Source organism: Chenopodium album, chromosome 27 (genome assembly GCF_948465745.1).
Source record: "Chenopodium album chromosome 27, dcCheAlbu1.1, whole genome shotgun sequence".
NCBI lineage: Eukaryota > Viridiplantae > Streptophyta > Magnoliopsida > Caryophyllales > Amaranthaceae > Chenopodium > Chenopodium album.
Genome location: NC_137860.1, coordinates 36,063,861 through 36,083,797, shown reverse-complemented (window position 1 = coordinate 36,083,797; position 19,937 = coordinate 36,063,861). Strand labels below are relative to the sequence as shown.

The 19,937-nt window shown below is 34.6% G+C and overlaps 3 protein-coding genes across 3 annotated transcripts; all 3 read left to right on the top strand.

Annotated features, from left to right (window-relative positions):
- The first annotated feature begins 1,209 nt into the window (after nt 1-1,209).
- On the top strand, nt 1,210-1,731 carry LOC145620170 (uncharacterized). Its single transcript, XM_081674802.1, has one exon. It carries the CDS (start codon nt 1,210-1,212, stop codon nt 1,729-1,731), a length of 522 nt encoding a protein of 173 aa, XP_081530928.1.
- A 168-nt stretch (nt 1,732-1,899) lies between these two features.
- Nucleotides 1,900-8,251, top strand: LOC145619501 (putative pectin methylesterase CGR2). Its single transcript, XM_081674203.1, has 7 exons — nt 1,900-2,056; nt 3,943-4,118; nt 4,462-4,501; nt 4,626-4,664; nt 5,165-5,539; nt 6,435-6,493; nt 7,883-8,251. Exons 2-7 carry the CDS (start codon nt 3,996-3,998, stop codon nt 8,033-8,035), a joined length of 789 nt encoding a protein of 262 aa, XP_081530329.1. The 5' UTR covers nt 1,900-2,056; nt 3,943-3,995; the 3' UTR covers nt 8,036-8,251.
- Nucleotides 8,252-10,557: 2,306 nt separating this feature from the next.
- Nucleotides 10,558-17,355, top strand: LOC145621408 (DUF21 domain-containing protein At2g14520-like). The gene is made up of 11 exons (XM_081676143.1): nt 10,558-10,931; nt 12,021-12,097; nt 12,181-12,264; nt 12,899-13,012; nt 13,138-13,224; nt 14,739-14,878; nt 15,000-15,087; nt 15,705-15,778; nt 16,186-16,313; nt 16,640-16,911; nt 17,010-17,355. Exons 1-11 carry the CDS (start codon nt 10,754-10,756, stop codon nt 17,052-17,054), a joined length of 1,287 nt encoding a protein of 428 aa, XP_081532269.1. The 5' UTR covers nt 10,558-10,753; the 3' UTR covers nt 17,055-17,355.
- Nucleotides 17,356-19,937: the final 2,582 nt, after the last annotated feature.

The following is a 19,937-nucleotide window of genomic DNA, read 5'->3' as shown; positions in this document are numbered from 1 at the left end:
TATAGCCTTTGATTTTGTAATTTTTTTTTACCTTTTTTCGTCCGGAAATAAAATTTGCCGAGATGTTTACCATGGTCCCTAATATCCTCCGGGAGTCCAATTGGGTCGATGAAATCATCCAATATGTCCTGAAACGGTTATTTTACCCGTTCGCAATTTGCACCGATTTTGTAAACTCAAGCCTACCACTGACGTTTATGACGACATATAATGATCATATGTGGTTTCAAACGGCATTATATGACCTCGAGATGTATCCCTTAGGGTCTCAAGGATTTTTGCTACCAGGCCCCTAAACCTCAAAATTTCCTCAAAAAGCTTGGATATTAGCCTTTAATTTTGTAATTTTTTGACCTTTTATCGCCTGGGAATAAAAATTGCCGAGATATTTACCGTGGTCCCTAATACCCTCCAGGTATCCAATTGGGTCGATGGAATCATCCAATATGCCCTTAAACGGTCATTTTACTCTTTCACAACTTGCATTGATTTCGTAAACTCAAGCCTACCACGTACCCATCCAAACTCGACTCAACACAACCCGAATCTGAAATTGAACCCGATCGAATTTTAATTGAATTGAACCCGACCTATATCCGAAAAGGTGAACGACCCGTTATAAATTGAACTGAAATTGACCCAACCTGAACCTTAACCTGATCTGAAGCTATAACATTATAAAGTTCGTTAATTAATAATTTATCATAATAAATTAGAAATATATTAGACATAGTGTTTGCAAAGTTTGAATTATTTCTATAACATGGAGTACCAATCACGCAATCCATTTATTAATATATTCTGTATTCTCTTGGCCTTTTTCCCTTAAACATTGTCCTATGTCTTTTTTTTTTGGGGGGGGCTAATCCGGATTCGGAGATCAGTTTTGGATGGTTAAGTTTCAATCCGCTCCCAATTGTTGTTGCGGGGATCGAACACGGGACCTCATTACTAAGTGTAGTCTCAATCACCACTGCAACAACAACCAATTGGCTATCCTATTTCTTATTTTGATGTGTTTATTTTGTATTTGTATCATACGCTCGTATAATTTGTTAACCTAAACGCACAACTTCATCCGAGAACCTGGTGCAGTTTTTCTCCCTTCTTTGGGCTGTTTGGTTGTCCCGTAATAATGTACGTTTCCGGCAACAGATTGTCTCTCCCGATGATGTTTTACTTCTTGCTTCTCAGTGGAAGGTGCGGGGGATGCAAGCTCAGGATTCTCACCTTTCCTCCTCTAATTTGGGTCCTAGTCCTAGGCCGGCTAGTTCGGGGTTTGCTGCCACGCTTGCTGGGGACCCTACATCGGGGTTTGATATCTGTTTGATCTGTGATGGGTCTTGGTCTTCCTTCGACAACTCGGCAGGTGCTGGTTGGGTTTTTCGTGATTGTGACTCTCCTTTACTCCGTGGGGGAGGGGCACGTGCTTCTCTCTCTTCTTCAGCCTTACAGTCTGAGTTACAAGCTTGTTTCTGGGGGTTACGCAGTGCCTTTTCTCGTGGTTTTCGTAGGATTCTTATTTACTCGGACTGTGAACCTCTGTGTCTGATGTTAGCCCATAAACAAAGGGATGAGGTTTCTTTATACTGGTTACTTCGGGATATCCGGGTTCTTCTGTCTACTACTGCGGCTTGTACAATTCTGAAGGTTCCTCGGAAATGGGTTTCTCCTGCACACTGGTTGGCTGGAAAGGCTCGTACTCGGGAGTGTCTTTTTTGGTCTTTTTAATTTTTTGCTTGTGCTTTATTTCTTTGCTCTCACTGTCAAAAAAAAAAAAAAAAAAAAAAAGACATAAGGAATATTATAATTTCGTAGAGTGATTCATGGTTCTTATAATTTTCCCATTGAAAAAAATGAAAATAAACAACAAAAATCGAATAATAAGTTGAAAATTTTGGCTTTGGGCCAAGGCGTTAAAACAGTTCCATTGTTTAAGTATCTCACTCAAATTTTGAGCTCCAAGTTAAGAGAGAGAGAAAGCCTCAGATCTAATTACGAATCCTCGTCATTTATTATATCCAAGATTTCCAAATTTTTAATCAATCATTTCCAGGTTTTATTTCCTTTTATATCTATTTATTTCATTTAATTTCCCCATTTTCTTTTTCTTTGCATTTGATAATTGTTGCTTGTTGCTTTATTAAATGTTATCTTTTCAATTTCTTGATTATATATTGTTCGCATTCTTCCTATGTTTATTCCTTTTCTATTAGTTTGATTGTAATTTTTTTGGTTAAAATTTCATTATCTATGATTTTGTATGTTTATGACATTGTATACAATTTGTGGAATTTCTTTAACTGAAATAATTTGAATATGGGTTTCTGATTTTGAGGGATTTGATTACAGCTTGAAACCCTAAATTGCTTGTGAAATTTTGCGCAATCCTGAAAAATGCCTGCTTTTTCTCTATTTTAAAGATTACTATTGGGATATATTTTAGGAAATAAGGATATGTGTGAATATTGTGTAAATATTTCCTAGAATAATGGATGGTACTATATCTCCTTCTTATGTTCCTACAACACTACAGTTGGCGGATATCTTCACCAAGGCCTTGGGAAAGGTAAAATTTGAGTTTCTTCTTGGCAAGTTGGGCATTGGAAATTTGGGTGCTCCAACTTGAGGGGGGGTATTGGGATATATTTTAGGAAATAAGGATATGTGTGAATATTGTGTAAATATTTCCTAGAATATTTTGTGACTTATCTTAGGATACTTGGCCTTGCCCTCCAAGTATACCTAGCTATATATATTGTAGCGGCCGTATTATTGTGAATGAGAAGAATATACAGAGAACACATTGAAATCTAAATTTAACAATTACCAATGATGGTTATGGTGTTTTTAGCTAATTTCTTACACGGAACGTGTAAATGTGGCGTATTAAAGTGGGATGGAGCCATGGAGGGACGAGGGAGCAGTTTGCGATGAAATAGTTTGTTTCTTGCTGCAAATGCGCAGCTTGGGCTGGTTTTTATTGCTGTGTAATGTGTAGTGATCATGTCATTCATAAACATGCTAAAATACTACCTCGGATTTTTTTTAGTTGCAACTTTGGGTATTGTTTGAGAGAGATACAATATTCCAAAGTTGCAACTAAAAAAAATCGGAGGTAGTATAAAAAATTAAAAAATTTAAGTTATTGTTGTCATTGGAAAACGAGTTTGAAATGTGTTTAAGGAGTGGCATGAAAAGACGAGAAGGGTTAAAAATTTATGGTGAAGAGACTTTATGGTGCTCTGATGTTCAGTGATTATTAGAATTAAGTAGCTGCTTTCTTTGCGGGGAATAGAACTAATGCTGCTTTTGAATTTGGTGGAAGATGTTTCGAAAATCATCTTTTTGGGAACTTAAGTTGCTGGATAGAAATCATAATGTACATCTTACTAGGCACTATGTAGCTCCTCTGTTTTTGGCTAGGGAATGTGTTTCCAGTCGATAGTTTGATACTGTATGGCTTTAGTGAAGCTTAGAGCGCCATAGCTTATGGCAATAGACTGTGTTGTGGAAAACTTGGAAATAGGCCTCCATGTTTTGTTGTGTATTCAAAGCAGAACAAAACATATGATTCCTCCATCTCGAATTAATTGGTACTTTGATAATTGATAGTGTAATTGAAATAGTACAGTGGCAGTAAATATGAAGGGAGGTGCTTAAATAATTGGTAATTGATGATGCCATGTTAGAATAGAGGAGTAGAATTGTCGATCAAATTCTAAGGTTAGAGACTATGGCTATGTATCCTATTCCAGATGGGAGCCTCAATACAAGCCTTGGGAAATGGTATGAGATGCGATATCTACCTGAGATGGCACATCTAGTTAGCCAATATAATAACATGATATCCCCTTTATTCAACAAATTATACACTTAATGTTGACATGCCCTGATTATATCCTGCAAATTAATCTGATTGTTTGTTCTGCTATCTGGCAGGAGCTAGGGTACTGCAAGTTTGCATACCATAATCTTTGCCGTTACTTTTTGCAATGTCACGCAGACCTGTAAATCCTACTCGGCGGCTAGTTGATAGTGGGAGCATATCTTTTGGAGGGTCAGTGCAATCAAAGTCACGTTCATCACCTCTTTTGACTATAGGTCTTGTGCTTTTGGTACTTCTCTTTTCTTTATGCATGGCCATTTGAAAGTAGGTTTTGCACTTTTTTATACTAACATTTGACACCCTGTGTGTATTAGGCGTATTTCATGTTGGTTTTTAAATTATTTTTTAAGTTACATTTTTTATTGATAGTTAATGTTGAAATGACATGACTAAAAACTAATTTGTGAAATAAATATTCTTGTATGTTTCACTTTTTTGCTTCCTTCTTTGCTTCATGTCAATATTTCTTGGGAACAAAGTACATTTCCATCTGAATGTTGTTTTCAGTAAACTTTTTCTTATGCAGGCATGCCTTTTCAAAGAAATTTCTTATACTTTCTTATCAATTTCAGGGTACAATCCTTTTCTTTGTCTACTCATACAGCAATTCAGGTTTGTAATGTATTGTATTACTTGTTAATTAATGCTTTTGTGAATAACTTTCAATTATTTTCATTTACACCTTCACCTCTGATTTATTAATGAATGTTTAACTTTTTCCATTCATATGTTGCAGGTTGGACAAGAGGGGTTGATGTTGTGAGTAAATTTGAAGGTAGCTTTGCATTCTATAACTCACTCCTTGGTTTCTTGTGTGTAGGTTAACACCGAACTGATAAAAAAAATAACTTGTGGTATTGCTTTTGTTTGTGTGCGCACTTCCTAATGAGAATCGCTTTATAATGGGTACAGTTTTTATTTGACAGTTGCTAAGATGCATTTCTAAACATAGTTGTAACATGTATTTACACACTAGGGATAATTAGGGTATCCAATTACTAAGCACCAATGGACGATGAAATAATGTAGCATGGACTCTAGTCTCACTGCTATTGTTTTATTTGGAGGGGTGGCAGAGTAACATGTATATTTTTCTTGAATCACTGAAAGCAACTTCATGATATCTTAAATATGTTATATGTTTAGCTCTCTTGTATGCAGCAAATTCTTCGTAATGCCAAATTTTTCTACTTGTTAGCCAGGAGAATAGAGAAGAAGCAAGCTGATGATCTGGAAACTATTCCAGTATATGACCATGTTGTTGCATTTCTGTAGGTGGTGTGTCATGCACGTTAGAGCTGCAACAGGCCTTACCTATTCTAAAGAAAGCATATGGAGACAGCATGCATAAAGTATTACATGTAGGCCCTGATACCTGTTCTGTAGTGTCTAAGCTATTAAAAGAAGACGGCACTGAAGCATGGGGAGTGGAACCATATGACATTGATGATGCTGATAATCAGTGCCAAAAACTTGTGCGCAAAGCAATTGTGCGGGTTGCTGATATCAAATTTCCTCTTCCATACCGTGCAAAATCATTTTCACTTGTGATGGTGTCAGATGCGCTGGATTATTTGTCTCCTAGATACCTTAACAGAACACTTCCTGAATTGGCAAGGGTTGCTTCTGAGGGTCTTGTTATTTTCACAGGTAATGATCTAAACCATCACAAGTTTATTTAGTTTCTGCTCAAACACCCAATGTTACCTTTTGAATCTGTCGTCATTTTCCAGTACTAGATCAAGTGCATGACTAGGTAATTAATATATGATGAAGGTTATGTTTGTTCTTTTGTCTCTGGAAGTGTGATGGAACACGAGTTGGCTTACCTATAAGTTATGAAGTATAATTTTTAAGCTTATACTTTCCATGAGTAGTAGTGTTACAGGATCCTTATCTCTTAAGTATGATCACTGGCTGTCGGAATGTCCTTTCTAGAGTGAAAAAGCCTATGCTACAGAAGATTCCATCTGATCAGCATATTATAGATTCAGTGAGCACTTATGCAATAAGACATATGCATGGCAAGGAGGACATAGGTGATAGGGCATAAGACATATGTATGCAATTAAGTTATACTTTGTAGATCCTAATAGCTAAGCTTCAATTTAAGAGACAACGCAAGAACTTAAAGGTGGATTTTGTAACTTTTATATATTGTTGAAGACAAGAAAACGTATATGCTTAAAGAATAATTGACATAAAGCATTTTGAACAATGTGGTGGTAAATGATAACATGCATGGATACTCTCATCATCTCTTTTCTCAACTTTGTAGTTTGATTGGTACACTTGGCAAGGATAATATTGGTGAGAGAGCAAAAACATAGTGTGAACACATGATAAAGTATGGCCATTGTGGTCATCAAATCAAGTACTGTATGTTTCAGTTATTGTCAAGTGTCAATTTTAGATAAAAGATTATAGGTAACCCATCAAGTGGGAGAGAAATCAAATAGATCTTTTGTGGTTAAAATATCCCATTTTAAATCTATCATGTTTCCTCATTAGTGAAAATTTGCTGATTTGTCTTCCTGTATAATAGGTTATCCTGGACGACAACAGAGACCCAAGGTTGCTGAACTATCCAAATTTGGTCGTCCTGTAAGTGATGCATTTATTATCCTTAATTTCCTGTACTTTTCTTCTATTGGGCAGATCTTTCCTTTTTCTTATAGTTAAAGTGTGATCCATTTCATGATGGCTTTCAGGATATTACTTTGTCCATATTCTGAATAGATCAAGTATACCCAATTTGTTAACAGTTAGAAGTGGGGCACTGATGAAGTGGATACTGAAAATAAAGCTATATTGTTTCTGACTCAATGCTTAGAGTTTGTAAAACTATGGTGGCGAATAGCCTGCTTCTTACTGAGAAAATTGGACCTTGATCTTCTTTTAACCTATTGCTCATGTCTACAACCCCTTGTCCCTTCGCTTTGGGTAAATGACAACTGATGTCTTATTTTTAAAAGTTAGATTTAAAATTAAATTTGTGAAGGAACATAACAATAAGAGAAAGTATCATGCCTCAATGCATCATTTGCATTGATTGCTTCAGCACAGATTCATCTTTAGATTCATCTTTGAGTGTTGTATGGGAATCACTATATGTCTATACCTTATGCCATTTTAAGGCATCATAGCTGCATCGTGTACTTCACTGCTTCTCAATACTTTGTGCAAACTTCAAAGTTCTGTGCCACGTAGAAGGGATCATTTTTTCAGTATTTGTAATACAGATTTCCTTCAGTCTTTGGCTCAGACTGTTGCACTGTACGTCTCTAGCTGGGTTTAATTATATAAAATCTGATATAAAAGCTCTGTGTGAAAGAGTTAGGTTGCACTGGAATACTTCGTTTCGTTTCATTTTCTCGTCTTTTTGTTTATAAGATTTTGGGGTGACGCAAGAGGGTACAGGCAGGGGGCCAATGGCCAAAAGAGTTGGGGTAAGGTCAAAGGAGAGTAGAAGGAACCACGGGTCAAGATCTTTTCAACTTGTCCAAATAAATTCCAATTGAATCTTGTGCTTCATTGAAGCACACTGGGAAGGATCCGTATAGAGAGTAATATGGGGAAGTTCATATTTTTACTTACAGTAGAAAGTGGCCTATGTGGCTAAATATCTAGGGATAGAGGGAGTACAGAGTATTAGTGTATATATGGTGCATGCTCATTTTCAAAATTTGCTCATTCCATGTGCAGGATTGAGATGTAAGTTTTATGTTTGGTATGCCATTGTTCATAAATTGCCATAATGTACATCTGCGTGAACATTTTGTGGCCAGTTATATCTTATGTGTATCTGATGCTGATCCACCTTTCAGAAAATCTCTTCAACTTGGTACTGTGATATGTTGGCACCCATTGTTCTTTTATCTTGGAAATCTTATTCGCCAGTGTTTAGTCAATATATTTCTACTATTAGTTTAGTAATTTATATGCTTTGCCAATAGCAGTAAAGACTAACGCCCTGATCTTTTGTTTGTCAAGGCCAAATTGAGGAGCGCTACTTGGTGGGTTAGATATTTTGTTCAAACAAGTCTAGAGGAAAATGAAGCTGCAACGAAGAAGTTTGAACAGGCTGCAGTAAAGCGTTCATACAGGCCATCTTGTCAGATTTTCCACTTGAAAGCATATCCTTGAGTTCGCAAGGATCGTGTACTTACACAAGGGCACAAGGCTTGATGTGAGAGTGATACTTAACCCTTTTCCTTACTGCATAGCTCAGAGTATAAATATATTACACGGTGGTGAAGAAATTACCAAATCTTGTAATCGAAATTTAGCTTAGGTAAATCTGGGAATGTTGTCACTCATTTTTCTCAATGCCAGAATGCATCTCTTGAAATTTTTTTATCATTCTTTAACTGCCAAATTGTCTAATGTGAGTCACTGAGGTCCCTTGTCCCACACTACCACACCTAAAGATGTCAATGTGTTGGCCTGCAGCACAGCACAGCACAGATAAGGCATGGCATGTTTGGCACAATTTGTGTGTGCCCATCTACACTTTATTTAATTTGGAAAAGCACGATAAGACACAGTATGACTTAGCACAATTGCACGCTAACACAAATAAATTTGGGTTTAGGCTCACAAGCACAACACAATGGCACATTGACATGTGGGTTCGGCTAGACTTGGGTTGTCCTTTTGAGAACTCTGTATGACATGTAGCTAGTGGGTTAGACCACGGCGGCTTACCACGGCCAAGGCATGTAAGCTCGACACGATATTATTATCTTATCCAAACTTGATTGATAAAGGGCATGGTGTAGATTAGATTTTAAATCTTTCATACTCCGTATCTTATTAGTGCTTTGCCGACTAAGTAAAGGGGCATCCTATTATCCAAGTGTTCCAATTCTTGAGTGATAATGCATAACATCCCAGCTTAAAGCATTAAGAGAACATGCAAGCACAATAAAAATTATATCAAACCAACGTCGGTGAATGCTTACGTAATATGCTTTTGTTGATTATAATAATCGTTTACACTCACTTTGATTGCTTAAGATAATACAGAATAACATTATCGCGATTATTTAAATGTTTTTAAGGATTTTTTTTCAAAACTAAATAGATAAAATAATGATGGAAGATTATGAATGTTAAGCAATTTTTTTTTTAATATTATTCCATCTAATGTTAATTGTCACATTGTCTAAATCTTTCACATTTTAAGACACTATATTTTTCTTACAAATCTAAAATAGGTGTGTTATTTATATCCACTTTTCAGCCATATAATTTGTTTAATATCTAGCTTAGTCGATTATCACAACTTTTTATTTTTATTTTTATTTTTATTTTTATCAACTATATATGTTTTTATGATGATGAGATTTAGAATATAATAAAAATCGGTGACTTTATTCTATTTTTCTAAAGGGTGTAATTTTCATGCAAAAAGCAAGAAGTGATCCAAAAAAACAAAAGAAGGGTATGGGTATTGTTTTTGGTGGGACATTGGAAGTTTGTGTTTTGATTATTTGGCTATTACTTAATTGAGAGGTCATTAAAAGCTTTAGGGGAGCTTAATGGGTTAGGGCTTCTCCTTTATATTCTCATTCTTACATCAAGAGTTTGAAACTTAGGTAATGTAAGGAATAAGTCAAATTTTTACAATCATACTATCTCAAAAAGTCACAAATTCACAACGTACCTAGTAAAAAGTTACTCTACTTCTACACCACCCTCAAATAGTTAGGCGAGCTTCAAAGCTAAGACTTCACGGCTTTAACTATTGCTTGTTCTATTATAATCTCGGGAGTATATCTTTATAGAATGATTTATGTGCAGCAAGATACTTGATGAGATGATTTTACTTTATCAATTAGGATTTATAATGCTCGTATTTTACTAGAAATTGCACAAAATTAATGTGCTATGCTTAACATAGTAAAAACTAAAAAGCCAATGATGTCAATGTGGGTAGAAAAAATATTTAAATATCTGAAATTTAAATATAGAAGCTTATATAATTAAGATTTTTTAATTAAAATTTTGAAGAATCTTACTAAAATAGTTTGAGAACATGTGATGCTGGTTGCCTAAGCATAATTCCAGAATAAACCGGATGCTTATGCCACAAGTGGGTGCTAAATTTCAAAAATGATCTTGCTATTATTAATCTATCAAACCAATTGTTAACTATCTTGTACAGTTATGCATAAGGTTTATTCAATGACATAACACAATGATAAACCGACAAATAATAGTGTATTCAAATTCACATTACTGTATCGCTGGATATTATTCTAAGCGGTTCGAATCTGTTATAGCGGTAATATATGCTGAAATTGGGGAGGAATAGGATTCCAACAATCCAACCCAAAATTATGCTTTTATTAGAAGTTAAATTCAAAATCAAAACAAATTTATACAAAGGACGAGTATATTAAAAAATTTATCATAAAAATATTAATGATGATATTCAAAACTTTAGACCAAAATTGACTCTATCTACCATCTACATCAACAAAAAAAAATTTAATTACTTGTATATTTATACATTTATACTCGAACAAACTACTCAATTCGTCTTTGAAAGAAGAAGAAAAAAAAAATTAAAGTCGAAAGAAAGACCGTAATCGATCCGTAAAAACCGGAACACTTTAGACTAAAGAGCCCACAGCGCACCCGCAATCAGCTTTGTCATCCACACTTGTGCAGCACACGTCGCTATTTCAGACTCATTTTCTCTCTCCAAACCGCTTCCGTATAAGCTACTGCTACTGCAACTTCTACCATTATTACTACCTCTTTCAGAGCTAGGGTTTCTTCAAATTCTGCAACAATGGCGCTTCTCAATTTCTCAGCTTAATTTCTTAATTACTACAATTTTGGAGGAGAGAGAAAATGACGGTTGAGTATACATGTTGTCAGACGCATTTCTTCGTGAATATTGGAATCATCGTTTTTCTGGTGATTTTTGCTGGATTAATGTCTGGTCTTACTTTAGGGCTCATGTCAATGAGTCTTGTTGATCTCGAAGTTCTTGCTAAGTCTGGTACTCCTAAGGATCGTAAACATGCTGGTATAATTTCCAATTCTACTCTGTTATTACTAATTTTTCTCTTAATTTTTTATTTTAGTTGCATAATTATGCCAATGCTGTGATTATGATTTCATGTGCTTTTGAAAATTATGTTTGGTATGCTTGATTTTGTATGTTGATTATGATTTTGGTTTGATTTGTTTAAATTGTGGAGAATTTGGTGAAAGTTAGGTTATTCAATTTCATGTGATTTTTAGTTAAGAGTAACATGAGCTGGTATAAATTACTAGAAAAGGTACAGTTTTTTTTAAATTGATAACTGAAAGGCTTTGGTATTTGATTTTGGTTGGTTTGGTTTGCAAAGGCATTGTTCTTTTCGATATCGAACTGTTATATGTGCTTATGTTTTGAGGAAGGGGGTGATGTCTGATGTGTATGTGATGTAGGTTATTGCTCTTTGTGAGGAGGAAGTGTTCATATTAGAAAAATTGTACATTTCTTGCAAATTTAGCGCCTTGATAAAGATGGTTGAACTTCTGATAATCAGCCAGCTCCAAGATGGCTAGATTTAAACTGCAAATATCCTAGGCTCCAGTCTTTTTATCGTGCAATAGTATCCTAAGTCTAATTAATTTTCGGGGAAAGAGTTACTCCGAGAAGATAAAGCATGTAAAGTGCAAGAAAAGGAATATTGGAAGTTTGTTTTCAACTGAATTGTTTCAGTTATCTAGGATTCACTTGTAATTCGTAGTTAATTGGATATATCTTATCTTCTTATATGAGGGCTATGGTGCTAATGTATGTGTTTAGCCTAAAGTGTTAAGGAAATGGACCAACACGATAAGTGACTAAATGTTAAGACCATTCGGAAACGGAGGTAGTATGTTGCTAAAGAATATTTGAATAATAGCTTGGTTTATGTCTCAGTTTATAGATTACCCAAATGTTGAGAAAAGGTGGTTTATAAATCACTTCTTTTCTTTGGTAATAGTATGTTGCTACTAGTTTTAAGAAATATTAAAGCTTTTTAATTTTATATTTACAATTTGTTTTTGGTGCTATCATTTTAAATCTTCATAATTACTTTATATTGCTTCTAATGAAAACTTCCCCCTCTTCTCATGATAGAGAAGATATTGCCTGTTGTAAAAAATCAGCATCTACTACTCTGTACCCTGCTTATCTGCAATGCTGCTTCTATGGAGGTACTTTCAAGCTCCTAATTATATCTAACGCACTAACTTTGTAGAAATTACAAGCTAAAAAAATCCAAACCCTACTTTTGCAGGCACTTCCAATTTTTCTAGATAGTTTGGTTACAGCCTGGGGTGCCATCCTCATTTCAGTTACTTTGATACTTCTGTTTGGCGAGGTTAGTTTTTGAGACTTTGCTATGCCATCCAGAATATAAGTTGCTAGTAATATTCACATTTATGTAAAGATTTTGACTAATTTTATCTAATACTGCATTGACATTGTCAGTTTTTCACATGGTAATCAATATAAAGTTTTAACTAAAGTGGAATGTTTTTATTGACAGTATAAAGAATGACATCAATGTTATATTTGTATTGCATAATGATTTATATGTTAGACAATGAAAACTCACCTTAGATGACCTATGCTTTGGATGGGAGAGAGTACTATAACAGCATAATTCTGAAAGAGATATTGTCAGTGAGAGTGGATTTTGTACTGCCGTTTATGTTAGGCTATAGCATTCCACCCATTCTGCTTAGGTGATCAAACCTTGTTTGAAAAGAAAGCTTTTAGTCATTAGGGATTTTGATTTGAACTGTGATTTCCCTCTCCTTGATAAATTTCCAGTTTTCATAGATTATATGTACCACAAATACCTGATTGGAAGTAGAGCTGTTTCCTGATCAAGGGTATTTTTGTCTGAGAGTACTGTGTAATTGACGTTTTTGTACAAACAAGTATATTTCCTTTCATGTTAACGTTTTCTTAAATTATTGATCTTAATCGGTGTTCCATTGCAAATGCAGATTATACCACAGTCAGTTTGTTCTCGACATGGTTTAGCGATTGGTGCAACAGTAGCACCTTTTGTTCGTGTTCTTGTTTGGATTTGCTTTCCTGTTGCCTATCCTATAAGCAAGGTTCATGTTTTCTCTTATGTTTTTTAGTTTAACTTGCTTACTCTGGAGATTCTTTTGAAGTTTCTTATCATTTCATGGACATTTATGTCATTATGTTGATTGCTTGTTAATATTCTCGCCTGCAGCTGCTAGACTATCTTTTAGGGCATGGACATGTGGCTCTTTTCCGAAGAGCTGAATTGAAGACACTTGTCGATTTCCATGGAAATGAGGTCTGTGTTTGATTATAAAATAATCTTTTCTTATGATTTTTCCTTTAAATTTATTATTGTAGGAACCCATACCCCTTTTTCTCTCAGATAAACTAGGATCGTGAAATCCAATGAGAAGAGGCTAAAAGTGTCTTAAAACACTAGGGTGTTTTCCTTGTTGAGGAGGGGTTGAAAAAGAGTCATCCCTGATTCCCTATAAAATAAGAGTTTGATTCAAACAAAAAAAAAAAAAAAAAGGATTGCTAATGCCCCCAAGTTAATGATCTTATCCACATTATCAAGAATGGAGAAACGATGCAAAAAATCTGATGTCAGAAAGTCATCATTTCTAGTCCATCAAAATCTGATGTCACAAAATTGATTCAATCTTATACCTTTAAAAAACACAGTTTTTAAAAAGGGATCAGCTTCCACACATTTAACTATCCCTTTTTCCATCCATTCCAAGTTATTACATGTATTTGGTTGATCCTGAACCCAGCAAACCTTTTAGGACAACAGAAATAGAGCATCTAGGAATAAGAACAAGGATGTCATTGGCTGATTCTTCATCATGTTTGAAAAAATACTGCTACTTGCAGTCTAGCACTGCTGACTTTTCATTTTACTTGTGGATCTCTTTGAGAATTTTCCCTTCCATGTGAAAAGCAACGTACCCTGTTAAAACCAAAGAGGCTTGGAAGTACCTTGGACCTCCAATTGGTTTGGACTGGGGAATTAAGTTATTCTTCAAGCATTGAATCGGTATATCAAGTTGTGCTTTGTTATTTCTATCAGCGTCATTAAGAGAATGGACCTGTTCTTTAATTAGTGAATTTGAGCCTCCACAGTATTTCCTTCTTATAGTCGAAGACTTGTAGATGCCCAAGCCACTGCTATCCAGTGTTTAAACATGATTGATTCTGGGGAAATATGTTGATTGAAAGTTTGAAATATGGAATCCTACCTTTAACAAGATATCTTATAATTATAGAACCCAATCTTTCTCTAGCTACACTTCTTTTCAACTTCAGAGGTTAACAACAACTGTGGCTCCTAATTGAAGAAGGTAAGTAAACTTCTTAGATAGAACAAGTTGATGAACTCCTAAAATGCTCATTCCAATCAATAGAAAAATGGTTGTGCAAGGAAGCATTCTAACCCCTTCCTGAAAAGACCAACTGAAGTGAGCACTTTTGGGAGGAAATTTAATGAGGTTACAATGGTCAAAGAAGCAGAAAGCTTAGACCTAACCTGAGCGAGGTCTTCCACCTTCGGATCAGGGATTTTGACCGGATAACCTTCATGTAAACACCGTGGAGTGTCTTAAAACTACAATTGTTCCTACTGGATGTGACAACAGGTTTTTTTTTTTATTTTTTATAATAAACAATATAGGATGTTTTGTATACGGTGTCATTCATCATAGCAAGGCCTATTATGTTCTATTGCAGCTCTAATGGTATGGCGACTATTGCCTTGATATATCGATCCTTCATGTAACTATATATCCATTCTTTATTTGTTGAAACCAGGCTGGAAAAGGTGGCGAATTAACGCACGATGAAACTACTATTATTGCTGGAGCGCTAGAAATGTCGGAGAAGACAGCTGGTGACGCAATGACTCCTATATCTGAGACATTTGCTGTTGACATCAATGCCACATTGGATAGGTGCAATATGTCATCACAATTTATATAAATAAACATATACGAAGTATATGTGTATTTTTTCATCAGCCCTGCTCAGGAATATAAAATAGCTATATGTAAGCTTATAGTATCTCCTTTCCAGGGTCACGATGAACGCAATTCTGGATAATGGCCATAGCCGAATTCCAGTATATTATGAGCAGCAAACAAATATTATTGGACTTGTTCTGGTACGTTTACTGTTGTTTTCTTCATTCAACTTTGCTGCTTCATCCCATAAACACTGCATTGAATTTGGTTTTACTGTAATTCCTACAGCTTTTTTTTTTCTGTTGCTCTTGAGAATTGAGATGACCCATATTTGGCAGTATGAACTTACAAACTTTATTACGAATTAATATTGCATAGATGAGATAACAGTGTAGAATAGGGAAATAGAGGGAAAGATCTCACCATAATAATTTAGATTTCACCTTATATAAGAAAATGAAGTATGGAGATTGTAGTATGGAAGCAGAGGACAAAACCTCCTGAACATGAATATCTGCAAATCCTCCCAATTATATTGCATCAAATGCACTAAATGGGTAGCAATGTGAACTTGCTTTCTTTTCACACTCTGACACCAATATATCTCTCTAGCCAAGTGTAGCAACAGAACCCATGCACATTTAGTTATCACATTCGATCCAAAATCTTTTGCTTCAAAGTGTGTGATTGAGCAATGGTGGATAATAAGGTGGTCTGCTGTCCTTTGTATTTTTTGTGTGGGCAAACCTTGTAATTTAATTGTGTGTCAATATATACTGCAGTATGACTTCTAATAATGATTGCTTAACAATTTCAGGTGAAAAATCTGTTAACTATTGATCCAGAAGACGAAATACCTTTGAAGAGTGTAACAATTCGCAAAATTCCAAGGTATGTGAAGTGACTTTCATTCAAGTGACTTTTGTTACTCAAAAGTTCAAAGCGATTAAAATTATTCCCTCCAATTTTTCCTTTAACTCACTATTTTTGCTCTCTTTCTTGTATGGCAAAGGAAGTTCTCTATTTTACCCTTATTCCATTGCACGGTTCACCACTTATTATATATGGAGTAATCCATGTATCTCTTAACAACTTTTTCTTATCTACCAAAATAGTTATAAAAAAAAAGGGGGACCTACTTTCCACCAAGTCTCTTTTTGGTTCATGTTAAATAGAAAGATATAGGGATTATATGATTTTTAACTCCTGGTAGATTCCCAAGTTTACATGTCGAATTATTGAATAAGTGCACTTTGCATTTTATCATGTAGATTTTCATATTTGTGTCTCTTATGTAGGGTACTTGAAACATTGCCTCTATATGACATTCTGAATGAGTTTCAGAAAGGCCACAGCCACATGGCAGTAGTCATTCGGCATGTGAGCAAACCAGAGGTGCCGCTTGTCAATGGTAATTCTGTGGGAGGTAATTCATGGTCTGTGACCTGCTTCATTAATAATGAGTTTCTTTTAATCATTAAAGACTAGAACGTCCTTACAAACTTTATTGAGGGATACTGAATTCCTGTTTGTTAAAAAAAAAAAAAAAAAAAAAAAAATCAATCATTGCACAGGTCAGTTTCCTTTATCCTAAAAGACTGGGTTCAACCTTAAAACCCCTTATATAGCCAGACAGTTTTTTTGTCAATTGCCTCTGAATCTTCCTCGGTGCTTGTAAAAGCTTAACAAACCATCTGTCAGTAGGAGGAGATGAACATGTAATAATTATTACTCCATTTGTCCTATATGTAGATTCAGTGAAAGAGGTGAAGGTGGTCATTGACGATGATGATGAGCAACAGGGGACTCTAGAGAAGGCAAAGAGTCTGAAACAGAAAAGAAACTTCTACAAGTGGAAGAGCTTCCCAAACAGTAACAAATCGAACAAGGGAGTTAGGGCCAAGAAATGGAATAGGGATATATATTCAGACATCTTAGAGGTTGAGCAGCCTTTGCCAAAGCCTGATGAAGAAGAAGCGATCGGGATTATCACTTTGGAAGATGTCATTGAAGAGCTATTACAGGTAATTGAATTAATGTTGTCTACTCCCTATATTTGTCATAAACTAGCTTGATTAACTTGACGAACCTATCGGGAATTGGTTTAATGGTTTATTTGCAGGAGGAGATTTATGACGAGACAGACCATCATTATGATGATTCATGACACTTGGCTATACAAGTGAATATCTTAATTATAGATAATATAACCGTTATCAGTCTTAAAGAAGAGGATTAAGTTTCCGATAAAACAATTTGTTGATCTGAAGCTAGATTAGGTCTTAGGTGGTCTGAGGCTGGAATGTATGATATGCCATCATCAATATAGGTACTTTGTTTTGTGAATGTGTTGTAAATGTAAGCTAACAGTTGCTGATGATGGTTTTGAGATGAATGCAGTAAACTAAAAAAATCTATTAGCGCGTGTAAGCTGTTTTTAGGACAAATAATAGATTAATGCTTGACAAGATTCTCGACGTCCCTTTTGTGCAATTTCAACGTCACTGAGGTCAGTATTACCCTTGAATTCTAGTGCGAATTAAAAATCTGTGAAGTTTTCTTGTTGAACAGGTTTGGAATAGGTAAATGATTTCTGATAATGAAACATTATCAGCTTATTTTGGCATAGTCATATATTCATATCACATGGTATTATTTTATACAAGTATGAAGCTGTCAACAAAAAAAAGTTTTAAATATACAAGTATGAAGTGCTTTGTATATTTTTAATATAAAGTCTTATTATACAGATGACTAGGTCAATAATTGTATTAGGTAATAAAGGTGGCTTTCAAACCTTTAACACAAAGCTGGTTTAATTGGTAATTGGAATGGTTAGAAGCAAGAAAGAGAATAATTGCATATGGGTTAAAGCCTCGAGGGATGTAGAGACCAGCTTGTATCTAATTTATTGCCTTTTATACTCCATAATACGGGCCTGTTCTCATTGACTGAACTCAGCTGAACTGAACTGAACTGAACTCAGCTGAACTGAACTGAACTCAGCTGAACTGAACTGAACTGAACTGAAATGAATATTTTATAAGAGAAGGAAATTAGGAGCGGAACTGAACTGAGTTGAACTGAACTGAATTGAACTGAACTCAGCTGAACTGAACTGAACTGAATTTCAACGTAAGAGAATAGGCCCTACTTATACCAAAAAATAAAGCAGCACTCCGTATTACATACTGGTACTTATTTTGTTACATAGTACTCCGTACGTGATTACCCTTTTTCCCATTTTATGCAAGATTCAAGGTGGTTGTAATCTCTCCGTTCAAATAATTAAAATGATCTCAACCGATTTTCTTTTAATGATATACTCCCTCCGTCCCCTTTTGATAGTCCCTTATGGACAAATTTTTGTCCTAAAATGTTCACCCCATTTGTTTTTTCCAACAAACATTAATATTAATTTTTTACCAAAATTTCCTCTAATTTGCAACAATACTTGTGCAAATTTAAATTTCCCATGTAAATTTTGTTTTCCCATGTACTTTTATTAATTTCTCTCTCTACTTTTTTGCATACCCAATGTCAATTTACTTTTTCAATGTAATTTTACTATTCTTATTTATGTTTATTAATTCCCGTGAAAAATGCCCATAAGGGACTATCAAAAGGGGACGGAGGTAGTAATACGTAGTACCTTGAACAATATAATAATTCACTATTAATTCGAAACATTAACTTCAACGTTATCAAGTGGTTATAACCTTCGCATCAATTCATCTCCCAATAATATAACAAGTCATCTTAGGACTACCTTTGATCACATCTGCATTGAAAAATATAGACACGACTTCCTACAGGTTCATAGCGTTATCTACTAAACAAACTTATTTATACATAATTTAGAGCAATGATTAGAAGTATAATTAGTGCAATTATATGCGTAGAATTCATATAACTTAAGGAGGAACAAAAGGTATCCACACGTGGTGAGAAATTTGTTAACCAAACTAATACGTACCTTTGGTAGTCGCTGTAACGTGACTATCAAGTGCTTATCAATTATCACATTAAAGTTAATAAAATATATTTAATTTTTTTTTTGAGGAAATAATAAATATATTTACTTAAGAACGTTCCTAATAAAGAAAATATGGAAAAATGTCTAACAAATTAATTAAGGAAAAAGAAAGTGTTTGAAAATTGGAGTGTGGATATATAAGAGGCAGTGAGTATCTTGCGGTAGGAGCATGTAGGAGCAAGCAATGGAAAAGATGAGAAAGAGGAAATCAAGCAAATTCTACTCATAATTTACACTAGTTTGAAATCTTGAATATGATTTGTACCAGAAATTATGTATTTTGTATAGAATAAGATGAATGATCGAAAATAATTTAATGCCTGTCCATATTTATTTAATATCAGTTCAGTTAAGCTCCAATCAGTTCAGTTCAGTTCAGCTCTTAATTTCTTTCTCTCATAAAATATTCATTTCAGCTCAATTTAGTTCGGTTCAGTTTAGTTCAGCTCCAATCAGTTCAATTCAGCTCCAATCAGTTTAATTCAGTTCAATTCAGCTCAGTTCAGTAAATGTGAACATGCCCTTAGTGGATCATGTTATGAACATTTTGACTTGTAACTTCTGTTATACATCAATACATCATGCTATCAAGGTATAAATTAAAGAATGTAAATATATGTGGTGTTGATGTATATAACAAATTTGTATTTGATGTGCAATCGGTTTATACATAATATTTGTTGTGGTGTTGTCGAGATATATGTAAATTCAGTTGTAATGCAAACTTGAATCGGCATGAATATTGTTAATTTACTATATCTAATGAATATGAATTGGCATGGATATTATAACAAACAAAAAAACACTCTATTTATTTTTCTTGGATATGTAATTATTAAGGTGACATGCATAATTTGGAATCTTGTATGTATTCAATTTGTTCATTTTATATATAGATACGTAGTATAATACCAGCTTGTCTTTCATGTGCCCTCACATGTTAATTTTTACAATTAACATAGGAGTAAAACTTTCAATATAAAAAATTAATTAACTTATTGAAATTTCCTGTGA

Coding starts and splice junctions, on each gene's coding strand:
- LOC145620170 (XM_081674802.1), top strand. CDS start 1,210: ATGCAAGCTCAGGATTCTCACCTTTCCTCCTCTAATTTGGGTCCTAGT.
- LOC145619501 (XM_081674203.1), top strand. CDS start 3,996: ATGTCACGCAGACCTGTAAATCCTACTCGGCGGCTAGTTGATAGTGGG. Junction 4,665..5,164: donor TGTTGTGAGTAAATTTGAAG/GTAGCTTTGCAT, acceptor GCATTTCTGTAG/GTGGTGTGTCATGCACGTTA. Junction 6,494..7,882: donor TATCCAAATTTGGTCGTCCT/GTAAGTGATGCA, acceptor TTGTTTGTCAAG/GCCAAATTGAGGAGCGCTAC.
- LOC145621408 (XM_081676143.1), top strand. CDS start 10,754: ATGACGGTTGAGTATACATGTTGTCAGACGCATTTCTTCGTGAATATT. Junction 15,088..15,704: donor ATATTATTGGACTTGTTCTG/GTACGTTTACTG, acceptor TAACAATTTCAG/GTGAAAAATCTGTTAACTAT. Junction 16,912..17,009: donor TCATTGAAGAGCTATTACAG/GTAATTGAATTA, acceptor GTTTATTTGCAG/GAGGAGATTTATGACGAGAC.